This window comes from Rhagoletis pomonella, unplaced genomic scaffold (genome assembly GCF_013731165.1).
Source record: "Rhagoletis pomonella isolate Grant_MI unplaced genomic scaffold, Rhpom_1.0 Rhpom_scaffold_00002, whole genome shotgun sequence".
NCBI lineage: Eukaryota > Metazoa > Arthropoda > Insecta > Diptera > Tephritidae > Rhagoletis > Rhagoletis pomonella.
The window spans coordinates 33,469,195-33,491,937 of NW_023458556.1; the positions used below are offsets into that span (position 1 = coordinate 33,469,195).

At 35.7% G+C, this 22,743-nt stretch overlaps 3 protein-coding genes across 6 annotated transcripts; 2 read left to right on the forward strand and 1 right to left on the reverse strand.

Moving 5' to 3' along the window:
* The first annotated feature begins 94 nt into the window (after window positions 1-94).
* On the forward strand, window positions 95-5,165 carry LOC118733498. Of its 3 annotated transcripts, none has more exons than XM_036462905.1 (4): window positions 95-223; window positions 281-435; window positions 512-982; window positions 3,222-5,165. In XM_036462905.1, exons 2-4 carry the CDS (start codon window positions 337-339, stop codon window positions 4,002-4,004), a joined length of 1,353 nt encoding a protein of 450 aa, XP_036318798.1. In that variant the 5' UTR covers window positions 95-223; window positions 281-336; the 3' UTR covers window positions 4,005-5,165. The 3 variants fall into 3 exon arrangements, with proteins under 3 accessions (XP_036318798.1, XP_036318797.1, XP_036318796.1); XM_036462904.1 differs by having other exon boundaries at window positions 287-435; XM_036462903.1 differs by having other exon boundaries at window positions 303-435.
* A 1,253-nt stretch (window positions 5,166-6,418) lies between these two features.
* Window positions 6,419-9,225, reverse strand: LOC118733499 (UDP-N-acetylglucosamine transporter). Of its 2 annotated transcripts, none has more exons than XM_036462906.1 (4): window positions 9,059-9,225; window positions 8,446-8,557; window positions 8,242-8,361; window positions 6,419-7,586 (listed from the first exon to the last, which is right to left on the reverse strand). In XM_036462906.1, the coding sequence occupies exons 1-4, from the start codon at window positions 9,077-9,079 to the stop codon at window positions 6,655-6,657; spliced, it is 1,185 nt and encodes a 394-aa protein (XP_036318799.1). In that variant the 5' UTR covers window positions 9,080-9,225; the 3' UTR covers window positions 6,419-6,654. The 2 variants fall into 2 exon arrangements, with proteins under 2 accessions (XP_036318799.1, XP_036318800.1); XM_036462907.1 differs by lacking the exon at window positions 9,059-9,225 and adding an exon at window positions 8,608-8,699.
* A 2,705-nt stretch (window positions 9,226-11,930) lies between these two features.
* Window positions 11,931-22,737, forward strand: LOC118733500 (activating signal cointegrator 1 complex subunit 2). The gene is made up of 7 exons (XM_036462908.1): window positions 11,931-12,038; window positions 12,110-12,193; window positions 12,260-12,417; window positions 12,470-13,066; window positions 13,140-13,304; window positions 21,437-21,577; window positions 21,644-22,737. Exons 1-7 carry the CDS (start codon window positions 12,009-12,011, stop codon window positions 22,683-22,685), a joined length of 2,217 nt encoding a protein of 738 aa, XP_036318801.1. The 5' UTR covers window positions 11,931-12,008; the 3' UTR covers window positions 22,686-22,737.
* The last annotated feature ends 6 nt before the right edge of the window (window positions 22,738-22,743 follow it).

Sequence of the window (22,743 nt, forward strand, 5' to 3'; positions counted from 1 at the left end):
GCCAACGAAGATAAATGTATATCGGGTATCAAATTTTAATTCGGTTATACTAGTGTCTGAAATCGGTATAGGAGATACATTGTGAACAAGCATAAAAAGAAGAAGGAAGAATACTGAAGCCAAGTTGATTGTGATTTCGATTTTGATGTATATCGGTTTAATTGTTTAAAGTTTATTCTTCTCTACGGAAAAAATTATTTCTCGCAAAAAACTCTCAGTAAAAGTGAGAAGTATAATTTAAATTTATGTTTTAACTTGTGAATAGAAAATTTTTCACAAGATACAGAATTCTACTATTTTAGGCAGTACAGAAAAGCGGACTTAATTTATTAAAAGATGAAAAAAGTGGCTCGCTTGCGTATTCCACAGCAGGATGATGGTTCAAGCACAGGAGGTCAGGAACATGTAGGCGTGCGCACTACAGGCCGCATAAAAGTAAGACGTTTGCTGCAAAAACAGCAAGTGCACTCCAAACAATGATATGTACATGCATAAACTATTTGTTTTACAGAAACCCAAGGCAGTATTTGATCCGTCTGACAACTACTTGCCGCGTTCACAGCGCGCCAACATTGCAGCAACAGCTTATTCAAGCGGCACAGGATCACCAGCAAGTGGCACATATAACCAAACAGATCGTAAACGCGATACACCAACGTCAAATTTATTGCAAAACCAAGACGCGCAACAAAACAAACGACTATCACAATCTTCTACCGCTTCGGGCAGTACAAACGCTGGGTCGACACCTGAAATAGCTACCGCTGATGTTTGTGATGTGTGCCAAAAGCGCGAAGCAAAGCGTGGTACTCACGCCAAGAATAAACTGATTACTTGTTTGCAATGTGAAAGACGGGTGCATAAATTGTGTTTGCCAGTTGATTTCGAGGATGTTGATGTTCTACGTCAATACTACAAGTGCGAAAATTGTCGCAAGTGCGACCTATGTGATGCGTTTGCTGACTGTGAACCCAAAATTAATGTAAGTCCTTAATTTTACTCCAAAAAAAATTGGCCAATTTCATCATTAGAAAAAATAGTTTCTTCTAAAGCAAATCTAAATCTCTATCATATCACTTGTATTTAAAACTTCTAAATGAGCGAAGATAGTGGAGCCGCACGCAAAGCGACTAGCATAGCTGTTGGACCTACAAATCGACCCAGATTTACATATATGTATCTAGTCAAAGGCAGTCACTCCAGTGGCATTTTCCGAGAAATCTTTAGGAAAATTTTATTACCATTAAAATCTTAGTATCGGGTAAAGAGTTGATTGTAACCTAATATTGTCGTACGACCGCATATGGTTAAAACCAAAGTGTAGCTAGCGCAAAACAGCATGCTTTTTCAGCAATTTTTGATACTATTTCCTTTAAAGGTGTTTGTCTTTAAGATATAAACATTAATAATTAAAAATCATATTGATATACATATATACATAGGTACACTGCCGGAACAAAGTATTGGCACGGCAAATTTTTCACAATATATGCAACAATTTTTATTCTAATATTTTTCCGCCGATTGTGTATAAAAATATGGTTCATTCAACAACAAAAACATAAAAATATAATTCCTAAACTTTGTGCAAAACTGGCGAAAATTCAGCAAATTTTCATCAAAATTTTAAACTTTTTAATCAGATTTTTTAGAATTTTATTTGAGTATGCAGTTTTGTAGCCCATTAAATTCTAGTAAAAAAATGCAAGTTCGCAGTTAGTGAAAAATCGCGTTGATTTTTGAGAACTTTTTTTGTTGAAGGTGTTTTGCATTTGTATGGAAGAGACTGCGTGAAAAAAATTGCCAAAAAGCAACGGTAATTCCTAGCTACTTAAAACTTGCACCTTATTATAATAAAATTGATTGGGCTACAAATCTGCATACTCAAAAAAATTCTAAAAAAATCTGATTAAAAAGTTGAAAATAGTACAAAGATAATTATTAGTATTCTATAGAATTCTCCATTCCACAAAAACTATACGTGAGTTCTACAAATTTTCAATTATAAACAAATCCATTTCTAACAAAAAAATAATTTATGCACATACAGTATCGGTCATATCTATAGCACGCCATTTCCAAGTGATATTGTGTGCCACTTATGTTTATTTATTTGGTTTTAAGAATTTTCAATTAAAATACAGTTCTTTCTCTAACAAACCCCATATAAACCCAAGTTTAACAATTTGTAGAGAACTTCAAAAAAGTGCAACAAATTTTCACCTAAGTTTCAAACTTTTTTCTCGGAAGTGTTAGAATTTTTTCGAGTACACAGTTTTTTAGCCACTGCAATTTTAGTCCGATAATGTGCAAATTTCAAGTGGCTACGAATAACCGTTAATTTTTTAGAATTTTTTTTTGTCGCATTGGCTTCCATATAATGAATAAACTCAATTTATTTGTATATGGATGAAAATCGCACCGCCTTTGGAGAAAAAAATTCTAAAAAATCAACGGTAACTTTCAGTACCTTGAAACTTGCACATTATCAGACTAAAATTGATTGGGCTATAAAACTGTGTAATCAGAAAAATTCAAACACTTCCGAGAAAAAAAGTTTGAAATTTAGGTGAAAATTTTTTGCACTTTTTTGAAGCTTTCTACAAGTTGTTAAACTTGGGTTTATATGGGGTTTGTTAGAGAAAGAATTGTATTTTAATTGAAAATTCTCAAAAATAAATAAATAAACATAAGTTGCACACAATATCACTTTGAAATGGCGTGCTATAGATATGACCGATACTGTACATATGGCTGCGTTTCTTTATACATTCCGGATAATCCCATTTCACAGCCGGAATAAACAGAATGCGTTTGAAATATAAGTCAACATATCATCAGGAACGTTCTAAAGAATAAATAAACAAAAAAGCTTATTCCAAACGTTCAGAATGAATAAAGAAATGCAGCCATATGTATCTTGAATTGAATTATGCTGGATTTCCACTAGGCATTAAATGGCAAAAATGACAAATGACAAAGTCGGCTATTAAAAAATAATCGTGTGATTACATTAAAAAAATAGTAATTGGATTAATTTCCACATGCCATTTTTTTAAATGGCATACATTTTTTGTCATTTCAATGCCTAGTGGAAATTCGTCATTATGGTTTTTAACCATGTATTACTCATACAATTGCTAATCTCTTCCCGCCGCTCCACTAAGTTCTTTGCATAAAAGATGAAAAATATATAGTAATTTTCCTGCATTTTACTCTAGCAACCAATGGTTACATGTTCTAAATGTGTAAAATCTTACCATCTTACGTGCCACATTCCCAATGTGTACAAATTTCAACAAATTTTTCGCTGGAAATGCAATAAATGCCAGCCGAGCATTAACAATGTTTCTGATTTGCCTGTTAAAACCATACGAGAAATCATTGGTGATGAACCACAGCGAGCGATTCGAAGCCAACTGATTCAACAACAGCAACAACAGCAAAATGTAAGCATTGCCGCAGCGGCGGCAGAAGCAAAAAGTACTGCTGCAAAATTGTCACTTCAAGAAACTCAAAAGAACGGCGAGAACGGACAGAAACAAGACAATGGAGGGCCGGAAACGGATGCTAGCTACTTGGAAAGCGGTGGTAGTAGTACAACAAGCAGCAGTAGTACGATTAGTGGAAACACTGCCAGTAGTAGTAGCGAGGAAAAAGTTGCTGACGTCACAGCTTCCAAAAGGCCAAAGCCAAACCATGATGAGACCGTTAATATTACTCCGGCTATACGTTACAGCCCCTATGAACCGATTGATGTACCGGATGTAAAAGACTGGAATGTTGATCAAGTTGCTTCATATTTTGCGAAGTATTTCCCAAAAGAAGCCCACGTTTTTAAGGAACATGAAATTGATGGCACTTCATTGCTATTACTTAAGCGTAGTGATGTTATTAAAAAACTGCCCATTAAATTAGGCCCATCGCTGCGCATATACAGTTTAATACTGAAAATTCAGACCCAATTAAATGATCCCACTTTAGGTTGGAACTGTGGGCTTTAAGTGTAGCGTATAAAAACAACTATATATTTGTCTTTAAACTATTACCAACCAATATTCTATAATTTTTCTACAAATTTCTTGAATTAATATCCGCCTTATTAACGAAGACTCGTTTCAGGTGTTTTTCTTTGTTTGTTTTTTATTAGTTTAATGTTCATCTACTTATGTCCATTCATATATGTACATACATATATATGTATACATATTCCACATGCGCTTCCCTGCAAGAATTTATACCAGCTTAGAAATAGTCACGAGTCTAGATTTGGGTGACGGGTACTGATGCTAGTCCATGCAAATAACTGACCAATTTAACATGGCATAACCTAGGACTGTTTCGAAACCAGTGAACAATTTTCAGTCAATTCAGACTGTTGCGAATAAGATTTATTTGGAATACTCCTCCAGTGCATTACCTAATCCCAGTTCGATACTGTTTTGAAAGGACTGCTTTCAGTTACATCCGAATTAGAGATGGCGCGGAATATCGGGACCCGCGGGACCCACGGTACTCATTTCAAATTGATTGGGATTGGCGGTATCGAGAAGGTCTATAAAAATTTTGCCGGCGTGACGGGACAAAATTCTATTCTGACACTCCCGATAAAACCGCAAACTTAGAAAATCTTCCTCAAAATCGATGTATGTATGAAATATGCCGTTTTTATGTTTTATTGAAACGAAAAGGAACAGCAGCACAGCAAAACAAAATAATCGGAAGATGCTAGATCTTTCATTATATTTTTTATTTTTTAAAATTCATTTGAAAGACATGTGCATTTTTCTTAATGATAGATCTCGTGACCGGCGGTACAATCCGGTAAAACGTCGGGATGGCCAGGTTCGGGACTTAGAAATTGAATTACAGGATGAGCGGTATCGGGATTAAATATTTAGGCCCGTGCCCATCTCTAAACCGAACTATTTACTCTAAATAAACTAAAAATTTGATACCAGTTGCTTCTTGCAGGGCGACGTCAGCTCGGCATATATACACATATGTATGTGTGTATGTAGTAGTTACACGCGATATATACGTTGGCACCGTTCTGAAAAGCGGCAGTATAAGATGTTTGCAAGAATTGAATTTATAATCATTTCCAGTGTAAAATCAATGAGAATAAAAATTACTGTTAAAACTACAAAAAAAAATTGTTATTTAATAATTTGGATCAAATACGATTACCTATACATAGAATATTAAAAAATTCTAGAGCTAGTAGAACTATTTCTGACCAAACTGTAGGCAAGCGATATTTTGAACATTGTGCTTTTTTTATCAGCAGAAAACTGAATTTAGAGTAGCAAACCCTGCTTTGTTTCATCAAAACCAGTTTCATGAACCTATTAAAATTCTTGCGCGTAGTTTTTAGATATTGGGGATGTTTGGCGAAATAGAAGGCTGAAAGTCTCCATAAAGCTTGTTGTGGAGTTGTAACTTAAAAAACCGTCTGTCTTCGCCATTAAATAAAAAACTCAAGATGTCAGCGGCTGTGTGTTCAATGTTTGAAGCAGTACATTGGGCCCTATGAATAAAAATAAGCAATTGCTTTTTCTTAAAATTTCAGATCTTTTACTCAATTTATCCAAACAAAATTGAAGTAAAAGGTATGAAATTTTAAGAAAAAGCAATTGCTTAGTTTTTATTCATACGGCCCATTAATAGATTGGTGGACAACGATTCATCATGGAGGCAAATATATAAATAAAAAAATGTAAATATACATATCGTCGATGTTTTTGCAAAACCGCCCATCGACCAATTGCAAAACACAACAACGATATAAATTCATTAAATCTTAAAACTCACAACTGCCTCCACCGCGATTTGAACTCGCGACCAACGCTGATCTACTTTCACAGTAGGGGTATTCTCTGAGTCTTGCAAAGCCCTTGCACGGTGCACGGATTGCACGGTTTGCAAAGCTGTCCCATACGAAAACCGGTTTTTACTGTGCAATCTGTGCACCATGCAAGGGCTTTGCAAGACTCAGAGAATACCCCTATTGTAAGAGAAGTAAGAATTTATATACTTACACCGTAAATTTCAACTGTCCCGCTCTACATCCGTTTTGCACTAGTTCTGAAATTCGGCGTAAAACTGTAGGTCCCTCCTCTTCGTTTGACAACATCAAGGCGCACGCTACAAATCGGAGGAGAAGCTCGGCCAAAGACTAACATGTGTGTAAGAGCCAATCTATTATAATAATTATTATTATTATTATCTAGGCAACTGAGCAGACGGACGTAGACCCGAAAAAGGCGGGGCTTAGTAGTGCCGCTACAACAACAACAACAACAGCAGACGGAGCGAATAATTGTACCTGCAAAATATATTCATCTCGGTTGTTTTTATAACAAATTTTATTTTATACATCAGACTTAGTATATTTTAAATAAAAACATTCATACAATAATTAGAAATTCAGATATATTTGAGTAAATGTTTAATTTAATTAATTAAAGAATAAGCTTAGGTCACAAAAAGTTTTTAAACAAGAATAAAACTTTCGTAAACAAGTAAACCTTATTCTTCGCAATTTTAATAATAACCCTTTTAAGTCTAAATCTAACCAATATCAATATTTAAGTATGTAGTAAATACTGTAAATAAATTTTAAAAATCGATTTTTCTGTCAAACATCAGCAATTAAACTCTGGGTAAAAGTTTCTCCTCATCTTCTGATTTCGTATCATTCTTTTGGGCAGATGCGACTGTCGTCTGCCTAGAGCTTGCAGCTGATTTTTTAGGATCATAGCCGTACAGGAATATGGATGCGATTACTAGTCCCGCACCCACTGCAAAACGCGTTGTTAATTTAAAGTCGAAAATATAGATTGAAGCTATACACGAAACGACAATAGCTAAAGAGGTGGCGAAACCTTTTAATATGTTATCTGCATACTTGACTACGACGGCAACAATTAAGCCACCGCCGGCCTGTAGAAATATCAAATACCAAATGAATAAATCATAGCCATAGAAAAATCCGACACTGGCAATTTGTCGCCCATCGTTAATGAAGCAGGTTAGCAAGCCAAATGGTATACTAAGCAAGCTGAGTTGAACGTTGCGCATCCATACGGATATGTCGGCACCTTTAAGAATTTTTTCGAAATAAATTCCAGCGAAGCCAGACAGAAAACAAGCGCCAAGAGCTGCCCACAATCCAAGCATGCGATTTTGTTCCGGTCCAGTTGGTGGTGCGCTTCCTACATTATCGTCCACTGTTTGCGCTAATTGCACCATTACAACGCCTGCAATAAGTAACACTAATGCGCCCCATTGTGTATGAATCAGCCGTCGACGTAAAATAAATACTGCAAACATTGCAGTAGTGAGAATCTTCAGTTGATAGGTTACTTGATAGGTCGCCGCATCCAGATGCGAGGCAGATACATATAGCAAATTATTTTGTACAATATATACTAGAGAGGGGACGCACACTTTCAAAGTGTCAACCGGATTCGCAATAATGGTTTTGTGCAAAGTTCGTACAAATTTTTGCGCGTCCTTACCCTCTTCATTGAAGACTAACACAAGGCAAGTGAGTAGTTTGACCAACTCGGACATAAGCACAGCTAAAAAAAAAAACAAAAATATTCGAAAATATTAGAATAAATTTGGCTCTATTACGAAAATTATACAGAACATGGATAAATTCAACAAATTTTCACCTAAATTTTGAACTTTTTAATCTGAATTTTTAGAAACATTTTGGGTACGCAGATAGATCGGTTATGTAATTCTAGTGAAACAAGTGAAAGAAAGTTTTATGCGGCTAAATTGTGGTAAAAATACTTAAAATATTGCAAAATAAATAAAAGAAGACTTCAATAATGTAAAAACAATTGTTATTTTGTTCGAAAATTCAAATATCCGGTTAATATCCGTTATTTTGTTATCCGGGTAAACGGATTTTCGTAATTAGAAATTCGAATATCTAAAATGTCCGTATAGTTAAAAATCCGGATAGAACCCCGGAAATGCGTGCATGTCGTAATGTGCGATGTGAGATATGTACTCGAAATTTATGTATATAACAAGTGCTGCTAAAAGCAAAAATAGGTATGTCCTCTTCTGATTAGAAACAGGAAATGTTTCTTATCAGCAAAGAATTTTGATTGCGATTACGCATATGCCGCGCTTCATGTAAAAGTGTCAATGAATCAAAACAAAAAAAAAACAAAAAAATATTTAGTAATGTTTACTAAATTCAGTTACATATGTATCTACCTGTGGTGCTTATGAAAATTTCACCGGGCCGTATACGTGCATATCGCATACTAAGTCCAAGTATCGCATTTTGCAATGTTAATGTGATTAAGCTGATGTATTTCAGCGTGTTGGCGTTTACTAAAAGACAGAATTTTGTAAAGATATTTGTAAATAGTGAACAATACGGAAGTAACCACATCCGTTTCGTATGTATTGACTTACCGTGTATATTCATGGCAGTTGTTGGAATAGAATTTGAGGTCATGGAAGTATGGCTAGGAATTAACACTACGACCGATGAACTTCCACCAAGCCCTTGACCACGTCCAAAAACCTGTAAATAATCAAATACGAATTGCAAATTTTAGTATATACGATCCATACTGTTTATATCTTCTAATTTCTGCCCGATATATCTTCGTTTAGTTGGTTGCTGTTAGCACAGCAGAGCAGACACGTAAACAGAAAAATCACCTGAAGATAAAATGCCGCAAAAGCAGCGCCTACAACACAGTACAACAAATAAAAGGGAAGCGAAGAATGCTGCACATTGCTCAGTGGCAAAACGCAAATTGTGGGGAGTAAACAAACAAGCACAATCTTTCGCTGATTAATAAAATAACCAACGGCGTTGCATTTTATTGCAGGCGGCCACTTTAGTGAACAGTTTTTCTATAAGGGTCATTAACATTTTAAATATTTTTTGTTTTTTACTAGGAACAAGCTATGCAGGAAATACATATATTTCCTTGTACGAAAGTTTACAAATCCATAATAAAGTTAAGCTATTATATAATAAGCATACATACATCCATATGTATCAGTATGTACTTACATCCTCCATCGCCTTTCCCATTTTGCTGAAAAACTTTTAGGCCGTTGTACGTTTTTATACAGTATAGGTACCTCTGTTTAAATATGCCACTTTCCCTTTTTACTTCCGTAAAAATCTTTATCTATAAAATAATATATGTATATATATATATATGTATTTGACTGCGCTTTCGTGCGCCCTAAGCGAAACTGAGCCATTTTTCAACTACTGCGCCAATCCAAACGCCACATAATATTTAATCAAGTGTTTCTTGTGAGCATTTATAAAAAGCGAAAAATGCTAATCTACACAATTCCATGAATGTTTATCAGTATATTATCTCGAAGTAGATACCTTTGTATGTGTGTTTAACACTGATACCTGTTATTGTTTGTGTGCTCTCTTTAAAGTTCAAGTTAAAGAAGCAGTTGTTATAGTTTAGTGTTCTAGTTACCGACAACTTTGCTTGCGTCTTTCGCTTCGGCGGTTTAATCGAATACTTCGACGAATAGACGGGGGAAACCAGCCAACAAAGGAGAATCTTATCGGCCGATAACACTCCTCTCCCCGGTAGCGTAGACACTATAGGCTCTGCTGCTCCCGTATTTCACGAACCACCTGACCCCTGCGAAGCATCAGCATGGTTAGACTTAGAAAAATAAAACAGGGGGTTCCACAGGGTGGCGTCCTTTCCCCGCTACTGTTTAACTTTTACATTTCAAAGCTCCCTCAACCACCAGAGGGAGTCTCGATTGTCTCTTACGCCGACGATTGCTCGATCATGGCGACTGGGAATGGAACTGATGACTTGTGTTGGAAAGTAAACGGGTATCTCTCCGAGCTTTTTCGCTTCTTCACTGCAAGGACCCTAACCCTCTCCCCTACAAAAGCCTCTGCGACCTTGTTCAACACCTGGACGAAGGAGATCAGGCAACCGCTGGGGATTCACGTCGATGATACACCAATTCGGACGGTAAATAACCCCAAAATACTCGGAGTAACCTTAGACAGTCTGGCCTCCTCTGCGCATACAACCCCTATTGTCATCAAAGTACGGAGCCACAACAAGGCCCTCAAGTCGCTAGCCGGCAGTACTTGGGGCAAAGATAAAGAAACGTAGCAGGATGCAAAGGATGAAGCTGCAGACGACCCAAAACACCGCACTACGGAACGCCACCTGCACGACGAGGCTAAATTGCTTCCGGTCAAGAAGCACGACACAATGATCTGCAAGCTGTTCCTTGTTAGGGGCCATAGACGTGCTCACCCCACTGGGCAGCTGCTTGCAGAAGAGCACTCGCCCAGGCACGTCAGGAAGCACGGTGCAGCGAACAAAGGTGGCGCCGTCAGTGGTACCACTACTTTGGTTTTGCCGATTTTGACAGTTGTAGTAATTTGTAAATAAACCTTTGTTTACAAATCAGCGAAAGAGAAATTTGAATTATAAGTGAAAAATCAGTTTAAATTGTGTTAATTTGCAATTTGTGAGTGATTTTTGAGTAGAAGACTGCGTGAAAACTAATAAAATGAAGTGCTGTGTGTTAAATTGCGACAGCCATCAAGATGCAAGATGCGTAGGTGCAAGTGTAGCGCTGGGACGAATCGCTGCATTTTGGGTACATAGGGCACGGCAAAACCGCTCTCGAAATGTTTCTTTATTATGCCATTAACAGCATTTCCTCACAATGATTTTGCTTCTGCTCCAAGCATCCTCCATTAGCAAGTTAACTAATCAATCCCGCTGAGATGCTGCCGCAGTTTTCTGCAGCAGCCTTAATTGCAAAGCATTGGAGTCCACCGAAACGTTTGCTGAAGCAGCCTCAATTGCAAGGCAATGGAGTGCACTAAAATGTTACCTATTTTCTAATAGATTAGGTAAACGTTTTTCGCTGTAAGGTGAACTGTTTTTGGCAGTTTCAATTCGTTCTTATTTTCGCTCTATTCTTTGTTTAGTTGTGGTACACAAATGTCAACGCCCAGGACGGCGCAATCTTGTATTCTATCATTCTTGGTCACGAGGCCTCTGTACGAACTGACGGATCAAAGTAAAAATGTGACATTTCTCGTGGTGAATACGAACGTCAGAATTTTACCTAGCTCGTGGGGCTAGGTAAGCTGAAATAACATAAAAAAGCGTACGTTACTTGCAAATTATAAAATAAATATAAATTTTAAGAATTTCAGCAACACACAAAAATAAAGCTTTCGCACGAGCGTTTGTATGGGTTTTCAACTGTCAAAATTTTACTATGCATTTGGCACAGCAAAATTCAATTTATTTGTACTACACCATAGCAAATTTTTCCATCCCGTCTCACCACGGAGAAAAAAGTTACCGATTGGCACAGGCCCTTAGAACGAATTGAAGCATCACAAAAACATGGTAAGTATTGCGAACCGCGATGCAGACTTCAAAATTTCTAAAGCGCTGGTTATACTTGCAATTTACACATATGGAATCTGTTTAAAGAGCTTTGCATACAAGCGATTATCCGATGCAGATCATGACCGGGCATGACAGCGAAGTCTAGACAATTTAGATTTTTCGCTATGTGACATGTTCCAAGAGTGGCTCCGCTCTTATTGCTCTCATAAGTCTGTTCCAGTACCCATCAGAAATCCTGCAGAACTGGAACAGACTAACTGATTACACTGAACAGCTGATTCTTGGAGTCTATGCGTTCCATGCCGAGTATAAGTACACCACAGCTTCACATGCGCTGCTTCTCTATGCCCTGCACTTGCAATGTAAGAATAACCACGCTTAAATAATTTGCGATCCTCATCACGATCCATCAATATTGCATGCTAACACCTCAATAAATACTTATCGTGTGATAGGGCCCATAGAAAAGTAAAGAAACAAAGCTATTATTAACAGCTGGCCGCTGAACTTGGCATTTTGTGGGTTTTTGTCAGTTTTTGCTTAAATTTTATTCAACAATTTAAAAATCTATAATTTCCTGAGAAAATGAATATAACAAATACAGAGGAATATTCGGTAATCCATTACTTATAAATAATAAATGGTATTTTGTGTATACATACATGACCTTTTTCTTTTACCTATAGAATCCGGAGAAGAAATCGCTTGACAAGCTTGTATTTCGGTTATCGGCTGAAGATGGATTACCACCTCAAACAATTCCTGCTTTAGTAATACCATACCAATATTTTAAATTACATTATGATAAATTCCTTCTAAATTTCACATATTTCTAGCACAAACACTGGGCACGACGGGAAAATTTTTGTACATATGTAGGACTAATGACACAATATGGTCGCGTTAAAAGTGGCGTTGAACTAGAGGAATGGCAGTACAATGCAAATCTATTTTCCAAAGATATGAATTTCTTGCTAAATTGCCACCATCATGAGTAAGTGAAATATGATTTCTAGTTAAGATTAAATAAATTAGCTGGTTTTCAGATTTTGGTCATATATGGTTTTTCAAAAGACGGCATTAGCAGCCGTTGTTTCGTTTTTACAAAAATCAACACCATTTTATTTAAACGTTTGGTCACAGCTCGTTCAACAAAAAACAATTATCGAACTTTATGAACAAATACTGGAACTGGTACTCCGTATTGTTTGTCGTCTTATAACCAATCGCGAGTCTGATGAAGCCTGGCTTACTATTGACCATCAGCGGGAGTTAATTTATAAAAACTTTTTAATATCAGTACCAATGTTATTCGACATCCTAATGGCTGTGGGAGATGCGGATGCACAAAACACTGCCGTACTCCGACGTATCTTTGATTCACTCCTACGCATTGAACCCAATTACAAACAGGATCTTCTAGCCGCGTTAGTATTTTTTCGCACCGCTTTTCGTAGCATTCAAACACAGGCAGAAAATGAGGGCTTCGAAGGCGCAGGAGGAGGTGACTTAGATGAAAGTGCCGAGACTCCGTACGACGATGTTGCGCTCTATACCTTAGATTGTGCCTATTCATTGAGTGTTCTATTAGAAGTTTGTCCAACAGTCCAGTCCATTTGCGCTGAAATTAAATTGGGACAGAGGTATATACAATAATAAAAATCATGTACATATGTACGTACTTGTTAATGTTATTTTTTATTTTATTTATTTTAGTATTGCACAGTTCTATGATAACACGGTTCCTTTTTTGTACAAAAACATATTTCTTATTAATGAGGCCGCTGCTAGTTTAGGCTGGATCAATGTGGCACGATTACAATATCTAAAGGCATTTCGAAGTATTGCCTACAGTTTCATTGAATCAGTTCTGGCGAAACCGTAAGTATAATGATTTATGTTATTATGTATGTAATATAGAAAGGCCCTACATCCTTTTTGATTGATTATGATGCATTTCATCAAATTATGTATCCACATCGTTTTATGCAATAAGAAATTTTAGTTACGGCTTGTTTGGATTAAAGCGTCGATGTGAGATAGGGCCTTTCTGTAGTATGGTATAAGTACATTGATACATATGTGTGTATAATTTTTTACTTTTATTTTTTGATATTCTGCAAAGTTTGCAAATTAACCCAGAAAAAACAGCGAAAAAGCATTGTTCCTATTCAAGAGCATGAAAGTGTATGCATATACGCATACATATCTGTGCCGTTCAATTAAAGTAGTCTAAGTCGTGAAAGGCCATTTTCCCTGTAAAGCAACATTTCATTGGGTTTCCAAACAATATTTTAACGTTTAATTAGCCACATGTGTGGTTCAAGATGCCCTTTTAATAGAAGCTAAACAATAATATAAAAATTTTCAAGGGAAACTGATTATTTTTTAATTCAAAGTCAAACCGTCTTAACAGGGCTTCGGAGCAGAGTTTTTTTCTATCGCTCCAAGCTCCAGTATTTTATTTCGCTCCGAGCTCCGCTCCCGCTCTAAATAAAAAAAACGTTTACTATATATTTAATTATCTGACATTTTTTCCCAATTTTCTTTTTGATGCAGAACATAGTTATATAGCTACATATTGTGTAGGTTCAGAAGGCGTGATAGGAATGCATCTTCTAAACGGCTTGATACATTATCTGTCAAATTCAAAACACACAACATGTTGTCTCAAATGATCAGAAATATATTACGATATTCTAACACGCTACTGTTCAGTTGATCAGAAGTACAAAACAACGCGATCAGAAGGTGCAATCGCAACAGTTACTGAGCTGTTGTGCTTTCTGAACGTGCCCATTTCTTTGTGTATTTTGTCATGTAAATAAAATGGCAGATATTAATCCAGCCCGGAAAAATCCGAAAAAAGAAAAAGAAAGTGGAGGAAATGCGGATTTTTGTCCGTTTACCGATTCCATTTTGGGATACTTTAACGATCTGTTTTTCTCGTAAAGAGTGCGGCAGAAATATATATACAGTAAAGGCATGAAACAAAAATACAAGATCATGCGGGCAGGAGAGTAGCCCGTTAGAATCGCATTTAGGAAAATAGTTTAACGATTTTGACATTAGCCGTTTGTTTACATTTCTTCGTTGTTTACAATTTGGCTGCAATTTTCTTCATTTTGGCCTGTGACAACGTGTGTATACATAAGGCAAAGAATAATTTAACACAACGGCATGATTTATAGAAGAATTTGCATAATAAAAATAATTATTTATGCGTTCAACAATTTCGCGGTTTTCTCCGTTCTCTTCGTTGTTTACTTCTTATAACAAAGATGGCGTCGAGATTTCCGCAGCTAGAAAATAACTTTTTTCTTTCTTTCCTTCCCGCGTGATCTTGTGTCTTTCGTTGATGCAGTAAAGGGTTGCAAGAGTTAACGCATGAATTCATCCCATAACTCGAGTCTAGCGCCGCTGTTGAGTTGAAACGATCATTAAGCAGTGGTTGGTGGTGTGAGTTCGTTTGTTTATGTAATTAATTAACAAGTTTACCCGCTAGTAAAAGACAAGAACTCACATATTTTCTAAGTATCTGTATTCAACTAGTTTCAGCTTAACAGCGGCGCTAGACTCGAGGTAATTACGCTCTTTAATATACAGACAAGAACCGAAAATTGTTTTGAAACGGATTCGCTTCTGGTTAGTTTCCTTCTACACTTCACAGATGCTTTTTCATGATTTGAAAAAAAAAATCGCCTGACGGCATTCGAACCCGACACCTTCTGAAAGCTAACAAATACTAGCACGCTCTCCTGCACGCTCAGTCACAGCCACCTACGTATACATGCTTTCAAATGTCCAGCTTGAACAAATAAAATACAAATAATGCTTTTAAATAACATTACGAAGGCTTATATTCACTACCCTCTATCTGTACTTGGTACACACTTTGTAGAATATATAAAAAAAAAAATTAATAAGTACAGTACCGGACAAAAGTATTGGCACAGTGACCTTTTCGCAATACAAGCAAAGTTTTTGTGCTTATTTGTTTTCGATATTTTTTTGTATATAATTGTAGTTCATTCTACACCAAAGAACATAAAAATAAAATCTCTAAACTTTTTGCAAAACTCAGGAAAATTCAATAATTTTGCATACTAATTTGCAACTTTTTATACAGGTTATTTAGAAAAATTTAATGCAGTTTTATACCCCATTTAATTTTAGTACAACAAAGTGCAAGTTTGGAGTTGTTAGAAAATAGCGTTGATTTTTGACAATTTTTTAGTGGAAGTTTAGAGTAGATACAAATTACATACAGTTAATTTTTATTTTTTATTTTTTTACGTCGATCTCCGCAATTTTTTTCCTATAAAAAAAAATGCGAACTTGTGTTATATGGAAAATTTGCGGAAGAGCGTCAGTAAAAATAAATTCTGTACGGTAGGTTGTAGCTACTCCAAACTTTCATTATTCATGTGCATGGAGTGTACATACATACAGCTATGTTCAGAGATTTAACACCAAAATTCAAACTGATATTGTTTGCAACTTACGTTTATTTATTTACTTTTAATAATTTTAATTTAAAATTTAATTCAACCAATTACAGAAACCAGAGTTGAGGGTAGTCAGTGGCGGATTTTCCCTAAGGCCGGGGCCTAGGGCGACAACATACATATTAGGGGCTGCAAAAAAACACACTGGTGGTAAAGACATGCGAGACCCAAAATAAATACGTGTAAACTCAATATAGCGAAACTTAGCCCGTAAAAACTATAGGTTGTTTACGCTTATCTGGTTATAAGGTTATACTTATGACATATTGAACAACATCTGGTCGTTTTGGCTAGTGCTATCATCGGAAATTCCCCTGATCCGCATTAATTTTGGAGACTACCTGCAAGACTTATTCCGGTTCAACTGCAGTTAATTCTGAATAAACGAGTTGATCGCGATATATGCTGCCGCCTGTCTATGCATTAACCCCGCTTTGATAGCTTAACTGAAAGTTGCTGGAAAGATATCCATACATCTGTGAGACCTTTCAATTTTGCGATAACGGCAATGAAATTTCGTTTTGCAGATATGGGTTCTTAAAATATTTCCTTTTAATATTTATATGTATTTTACTTAGATACTTAACTAAAAAGGAACCCGAAAGAGAGCGCGAAAATTTTAAAGCGCAGACGTGTGCAGATCAGTGCTGGCCAAAAGGAAAAAAGTCTTAAAATGAGAAAGTATTAGTTATGTTGCACAAAAATGAGAATGTGTTGGTGGTAATGCACGGAAAGAAATTCTGTGTCCTATTACTTATTTATTATAAAAAGTTGTATGTTTTTTAGCGTTTTTTCATTGGGTGGTATTTTTTAGAGCTAAACAACATAGAAACATAAAACATACAAAGAAAGTTAACGGACCTAAGAAAGAAAAAGGTTGGTAAAATTTTGTATGCATATGCGACATCAACCTAATGTTTGCATCACAGTATATACAGTAATAAACCTTTTCGTAGTTTTTGACCAATTGGTCCCTGAAAATACTTAACATCAAAGTATAGAATATCACAAATATGAATCATACACACATACAATAGAAATTGCCATGAATTGCTACCGTATAAATTCAGGACATGCATTTGCTTAGAGACTCCGTTGGTTATGGTGGACATAAGTTCAGCCAGCACATTCAATGGTCCATTACCCGGAGCTGCTCCAACATGAAGAATAGATTTTAGTGAGCCTCACAATCAACTGCCTCTGGCTACAAGCTCAATATCTGAAAATTAGAAAATAAATAGCAATTATCTATTAAAATTAAAAGAAAAGTGTTTGTTTACAATATTACCCATGATAAAAACATTACAAGATAAATTTATTCTCTCAATTCGTCGGCCATGATTTTTTTCTGATGTTTACAAGCATTTTAAAATCATATATTGAAAATAAACAAAAATGAAATTGCTCACAATTGTTGTTGTTTGAGATTGAAAATGAGAATGTGTGTGTGAGTTTGAGTCTGGAATTTTTAAAATATATTGCTGCCAAACATCTGACTGTCTCACAATGGTTTTACCTTGTTATGTTTTTATCATGATGTTACCACTGCCACTCTGCCATAGTACGGTTGTTGGTCCCTTTCATACCACAGTAATTTTGTATACGACTCTGAAACATCAAAATTCATGCTCCTTCTCATTACACTGTGAGACAAATGGTAGGGGTCAGTGATCGGGAAGGGTTCAAACTACCGGGGAAAGTTATATCGGTAAAAAATAAGTTATACGTGTCCCGGCGTTTCGCTGGGTCACGTCTAGGAATCGACCACCACTAGTCCGATTTTGCTCAACCAAATTAAAAAAAATTAAAAATTACAATTCTTTTAATCTGTCCATATAACGTTTTTCTATATAATCAACAGTTTTGCCGGTAAAAATAAATGTATGAAGAAAAAAAATATTTTTTGCCTAAAATATTAAATTTTTTTAAAACTGTTGATTATATAGAAACACGTTATATGAACAGATTGAAGGAATTGTAATTTTTATTTTTTTTAAATTTGTTTGAGCAAAATCGGACTAGTGGTTCTCGAGTTATGTCAAAAAAAGACCACCAAAGGTGACAATTTCCCCTATATGATAGTTATATATATATCTCGATTCCTAGACGTGACCCAGCGAAACGCTGTTTTTGACCGATATAACATTTCCCGTTGGTTTCATCCCATCCCGATTTTGACTGTCGCATAGTGTTATCAACCCTGATCAGATTTTACCCCCGAGGAGTACACAAAATTTTTTATGACTGTTATACTGTGGTTTGTATGCAACTAAATAAAATTTGTTGCTCTTCTACTCTTTCTGTTGACGTTCGGATTGTATACGTGTAATGGTCTGATTATGGCAACTTAATGTAACTTACAGGCTCTCACTTAGACATTCTATTAAATGTATAGGTGCAATCCCGTATTCCTCGGACTCGGACTAGTAAAACTGTCAAAAAATAAAAATTCGCTCAGAACGAGAGAGTAACATTGAAAAGTACGGGATCGCTTTCTAGTAAAAAATTTTAACTTCTGTCAACTTCAACATAACCTCCAAATTTGGGTTGTAAATTTTTGCTTATTTTGTATGTAAACACACTCAGTTCACACATGTAAATAGCCAAAAATACTTTCAAATTCATTAGAATCCACTTAAACAAGTAATTAAATACTTTTCAACATGAATAAGTCGAGTGCACTTTTCTTTTGTTTACAATTTGGTTGCCAAACACACTACAGCTGATCGTTTGACACATTTACCAGAATTTACCAGCAATAAATTCTCGGACTAAAACTGGTAACTTCTGACAGAGAGAGAACCGAATTGTCCTCTCAATAGTCAGAGAACCGAGTACGGGATCGATTTCCAGCAAAATCTGACTGATTCTGACTATTTCTGACTAGTCCGGACTCGTACGGGATCGCAACTTATGTTGCTTATAATTGAACAGCCGAAACTTAACCGTAACGTAATGCCACGTCGAATCTGTTGTTTTGATTTTCTATGTTCTACTACGTCCGGTTAAGTTGCCATAATCAGGCTTTAAGAAGCCGATTGTGTACATGTGAGAAGCCGAATATAGCTCGTTTCCCAGGAAAGAGTTTGGCGGCAGCGTCGCCGCGAGTTTGAAAAAAATATCAGTTGCCAAGCAGAAAAGGTATCAAAAGCAAACAATTGTTATTTTTGTAAAGTTCTATCTGAAGAACCAATAATAAATATAATTTTATACTTAAATCCATAGTTATAAAAAAAAAATGATATTACTTGCTTTAACAAAAACAGAGAATCTGTACGCTTATTTGAATAACGAAAAACAAACATATAGGGCCCTAAAAATTATTTTGGTCTACGCTCTTATCCATATATTACGTCACGATCTGGACACCAATATCAAAACTAGGTAAATATTGCGCAGTTGTCGCCACATGCCACGCAAATTATTGTACAAAACGATTTTGATTTTAGCGCAATAGCTGTGCAATTTAGTATAAACAACCCCATACACCATACAAACGACCGACGCAAGCTTGGGCGTCGCCAGGATCGAATTTAGGTGGGCTGACATATAAAAAAATCCCTCGAAAATTGTGTTCTAAAATTTTAATGTATGTAGTTGATTGATTAATCCTTATTAATACATATGAGCAAGCTCCCACGAGTTCTTACAAAAATGTGTTTTTGGTCGAAAATGGTGGTTCACCTATCTTAGGAAATGCATTATCTTCAGTTTTGTATAAAGAGCAAGATTTAAATGAAAACCTAAAAAAGATATACGATAAAGTAAAAATAACCACTCATTCTCATATTTATACCCGTAGCTACGGGTAGTAGTGTATGTAACGTATCCGCCCCGTAGCACCATACGAAGTGTACTAATAAGTTTACTTGCACGCCTTAACTTAAAAGCCATATTATTTACGAGTAATTTTTAAGCAAAAAACAAAACCGACTCCACTTCTCATATAAAAATTTAAGATTATCAAAATCAAAGTCATTTGTACTCAATGTAATTTTTTTTTGATTTGGTGAGACACTAGTCTTATTACACTAAATTCGTTCGTTTTGGAAAGAAGAATATTTCCATCGTTTAATTTTAACATTTTGAAGTGCATAACTTAAATTATTAGAATTTAAAAAATCGTAAAATTTTAAAAATTACAAAATAGCTGCGCCAGATATTCTGTATGCTGCCATTTTTTTAATTTTGTGGTGCACTCTTGAAACTTCACAGATTTGTTGTATTTGATGCCCAACGCCCATTTCCTCAAAAATGAACATTCTATTTGAAAACTTACCAGAGTTATTAAAAAAAAAAAACAGTTATGATTTTTTCGAGTGGCAATGAAAAATGAGTAATTCCGGTACTTGTCTAATAACTCCAGTTGAAGTTTTTTTTCGTTAACAAAAAATTGTAATTTTTATTGAAATTACTTAAAAGTAGAACAAGAACTATAATCTTTATTAAAATAACTAAAAAAAAGTTTCTCGATATTTTCCAAATTCGGTAGTTTTTATGAAGTGGATGCAACTTAGGTTAGCAGCTAGCAAAACAGAGATTGGTGTTTTTTTTTATCGATAATATATTTCGATAAAAGTCGGCAAAAGATAAATTTTATATGTAGTACCTAAATAATGAAAGCTGAAAGAAAGGCGTCTGGTACTATAGGGCCTAGGGCGGATAAAACTGCAAATCCGCCACCGGGGGTAGAGCACTAAATTTTCAGTTTACACTAGTAGCTAATGATAGTGCACAATTTTTCACTACTACTCTTGATGTTTAGTGGTGAATTGCAAATTATCGGCTTCACTATATAATACTGATAGTGAAATAAAAAATGGTTCCACTAAAATTAACAATCGAATAGTAAAAAAAAAATATTTCTTCGGCCTAGTGAAACATTTTTTCTTCACTAAATTTATTAGTAAAAAAAATCTGAAACTAACTAATGTTAGTGGAGCACAGGAACCTTTCATTAAATTGAAAGACTAAGTTAACAGTTTATTGCATATGCAACTCTGACAGAAAGTACATAAAGTTTCAAAGCTTTCAAAAAATTTCCAAAAAAATTTCGGAAAAAAATTCAAACTTTTTTATCAGAATCTTTAGAATATTTTCGGGTATGCAGTTTCTTTAGCTCATTCAATTTTAAAGTGCAATTTTGAAGTGGCTAAAAATTACCGTTGTTTTTTAAAGTTTTTTTTTGGAGGGTGTTGCGCATTTTCTTCCATATATGTAAAATGCATGATCAAAATCTATTTTTATATGGAAGAAAAAATCACAAAAATAATTCTACAAAATCAACGGTAATTTTTAGCGACATGAAACTTCACACTTAATAGGACAAAAATTGAATGGGCTACAAAACCGCATACCCGAACATTTTATAATGCAGGCTAAAAACTTTGGACAAAATGCTCCCGTTTCCGCGAGGTTTTCTGCAAATTATCTAAAGTGTGAAATTTTGACATAATGTGTTATACTTATTCTGTTCTAAATAACAAATACTTTCATTTATTTTAGAGCGGAAAGTATCATAATGGCGGAAAAGTTCATTGGTCTGCTTACTGAGTGCCTCTCTGAGCAGAATTTTGTGAACGACTATGGTCGGTTATATCCAGTTGAACTAGATGTGGATATACTTAAACAAGCTTGCAAAAATTTGTATGTATAAATAAGAATGCAATTTGAAATATTTATTAACTATAGTTTGACAAATTTCTTCCAAAGGGATGGCTTTAAAGCTTCGTTCATTGTACAAGGTTATCAGCAGGAGTCAAGACCTTCTGCACAAAAACCAAATTCTAAAATGAATAAAAAAGCACCTAGTTCAACCAAATCTAATAATAAAAATGAGCAGCAAGCAAATCGTGTTTCCAATGTCACAACCGCTACCACCGGAACTCCAGAACGTGATATTGATTTAGAGGTCACATCTGTTTTGGATGTGCTACCCCATTTAGGTACCGGTTTTGTGCGTCGCGTACTTTCACGATACGAAAATAGCGAAGAGGCGATTGCCGCTATTCTTGAGGCGAACCTGCCACCCGATCTAGTGCACGCCGACCAATCAGAAGTATACATACCGCCAGATCCACAAGATAAAACTTATCAGCAGACTGGGATTAGGCATTTCAACATATATGATGGGGATAAATATGACGTAATGACCCAAGACAATCCGAAATGTATCATAAAGCAGGGTAAAGGTATGCCAAATGCGCCTAAAAATGCTGCCCAGCTATTAGATGACAAAAGTGATTTGGCGCAATATAGATCCCGTTACGAGGCATATTCACTAGTCAGTGAAGGTGAAAGCAGTAATGATGAATACGATGACGAATATGATGACAGCTATGAAGCGTTGTTGGAAAGTGAGACGCGAACTGTTAGGTCAAAACAGCTTAAAGCTGGACTCGCTAACGTAGAAGATGTGTCAAATGATGAAAGTGAAGATGAAGAAGAAACTATAGAAGATAAAGTCAAGACCGATGTACAATCGGAACGTAATAAGCAATTGAACTTTTGTGAAAATCCAGAGGATGTGCGTGCTCGTTACGAGGCACGTCGGCAAGCTAAATGGAATAACCGTAATAGTGGCGGTGCGGATAATCACAAGACCCGAGAACTCGCTGGCGCGCCAAAAGGGCAAGGTCAAGATAAAGAAACTTTACGAAATCGTGATAAAAAAGAGAAGAATAAATCAATGCGAGCAAATCATAATCGGAAAGCGGGTGCATCATTTAAGAGGAGCAAAGGAATGATGGGTTAACACTTCCACAGGTTGGTGTTTTCCGCTTTATATACTATTAATTGACATTGATGATGTT

Bases quoted from the DNA above. Each gene is read 5' to 3' on its own strand.
- LOC118733498 (XM_036462905.1), top strand. From the start codon at position 337: ATGAAAAAAGTGGCTCGCTTGCGTATTCCACAGCAGGATGATGGTTCA. The intron at 436-511 runs GTAAGACGTTTG...TTTGTTTTACAG, and splicing joins GCACTACAGGCCGCATAAAA to AAACCCAAGGCAGTATTTGA. The intron at 983-3,221 runs GTAAGTCCTTAA...ATTTTACTCTAG, and splicing joins ACTGTGAACCCAAAATTAAT to CAACCAATGGTTACATGTTC.
- LOC118733500 (XM_036462908.1), top strand. From the start codon at position 12,009: ATGAATATAACAAATACAGAGGAATATTCG. The intron at 12,039-12,109 runs GTAATCCATTAC...TTTTACCTATAG, and splicing joins CAAATACAGAGGAATATTCG to AATCCGGAGAAGAAATCGCT. The intron at 12,194-12,259 runs GTAATACCATAC...ACATATTTCTAG, and splicing joins CTCAAACAATTCCTGCTTTA to CACAAACACTGGGCACGACG.
- LOC118733499 (XM_036462906.1), bottom strand. From the start codon at position 9,079: ATGGGAAAGGCGATGGAGGAT. The intron at 8,362-8,445 runs GTAAGTCAATAC...TCTGTCTTTTAG, and splicing joins AACTGCCATGAATATACACG to TAAACGCCAACACGCTGAAA. The intron at 7,587-8,241 runs GTAGATACATAT...TTTTTTTTTTAG, and splicing joins AATTTTCATAAGCACCACAG to CTGTGCTTATGTCCGAGTTG.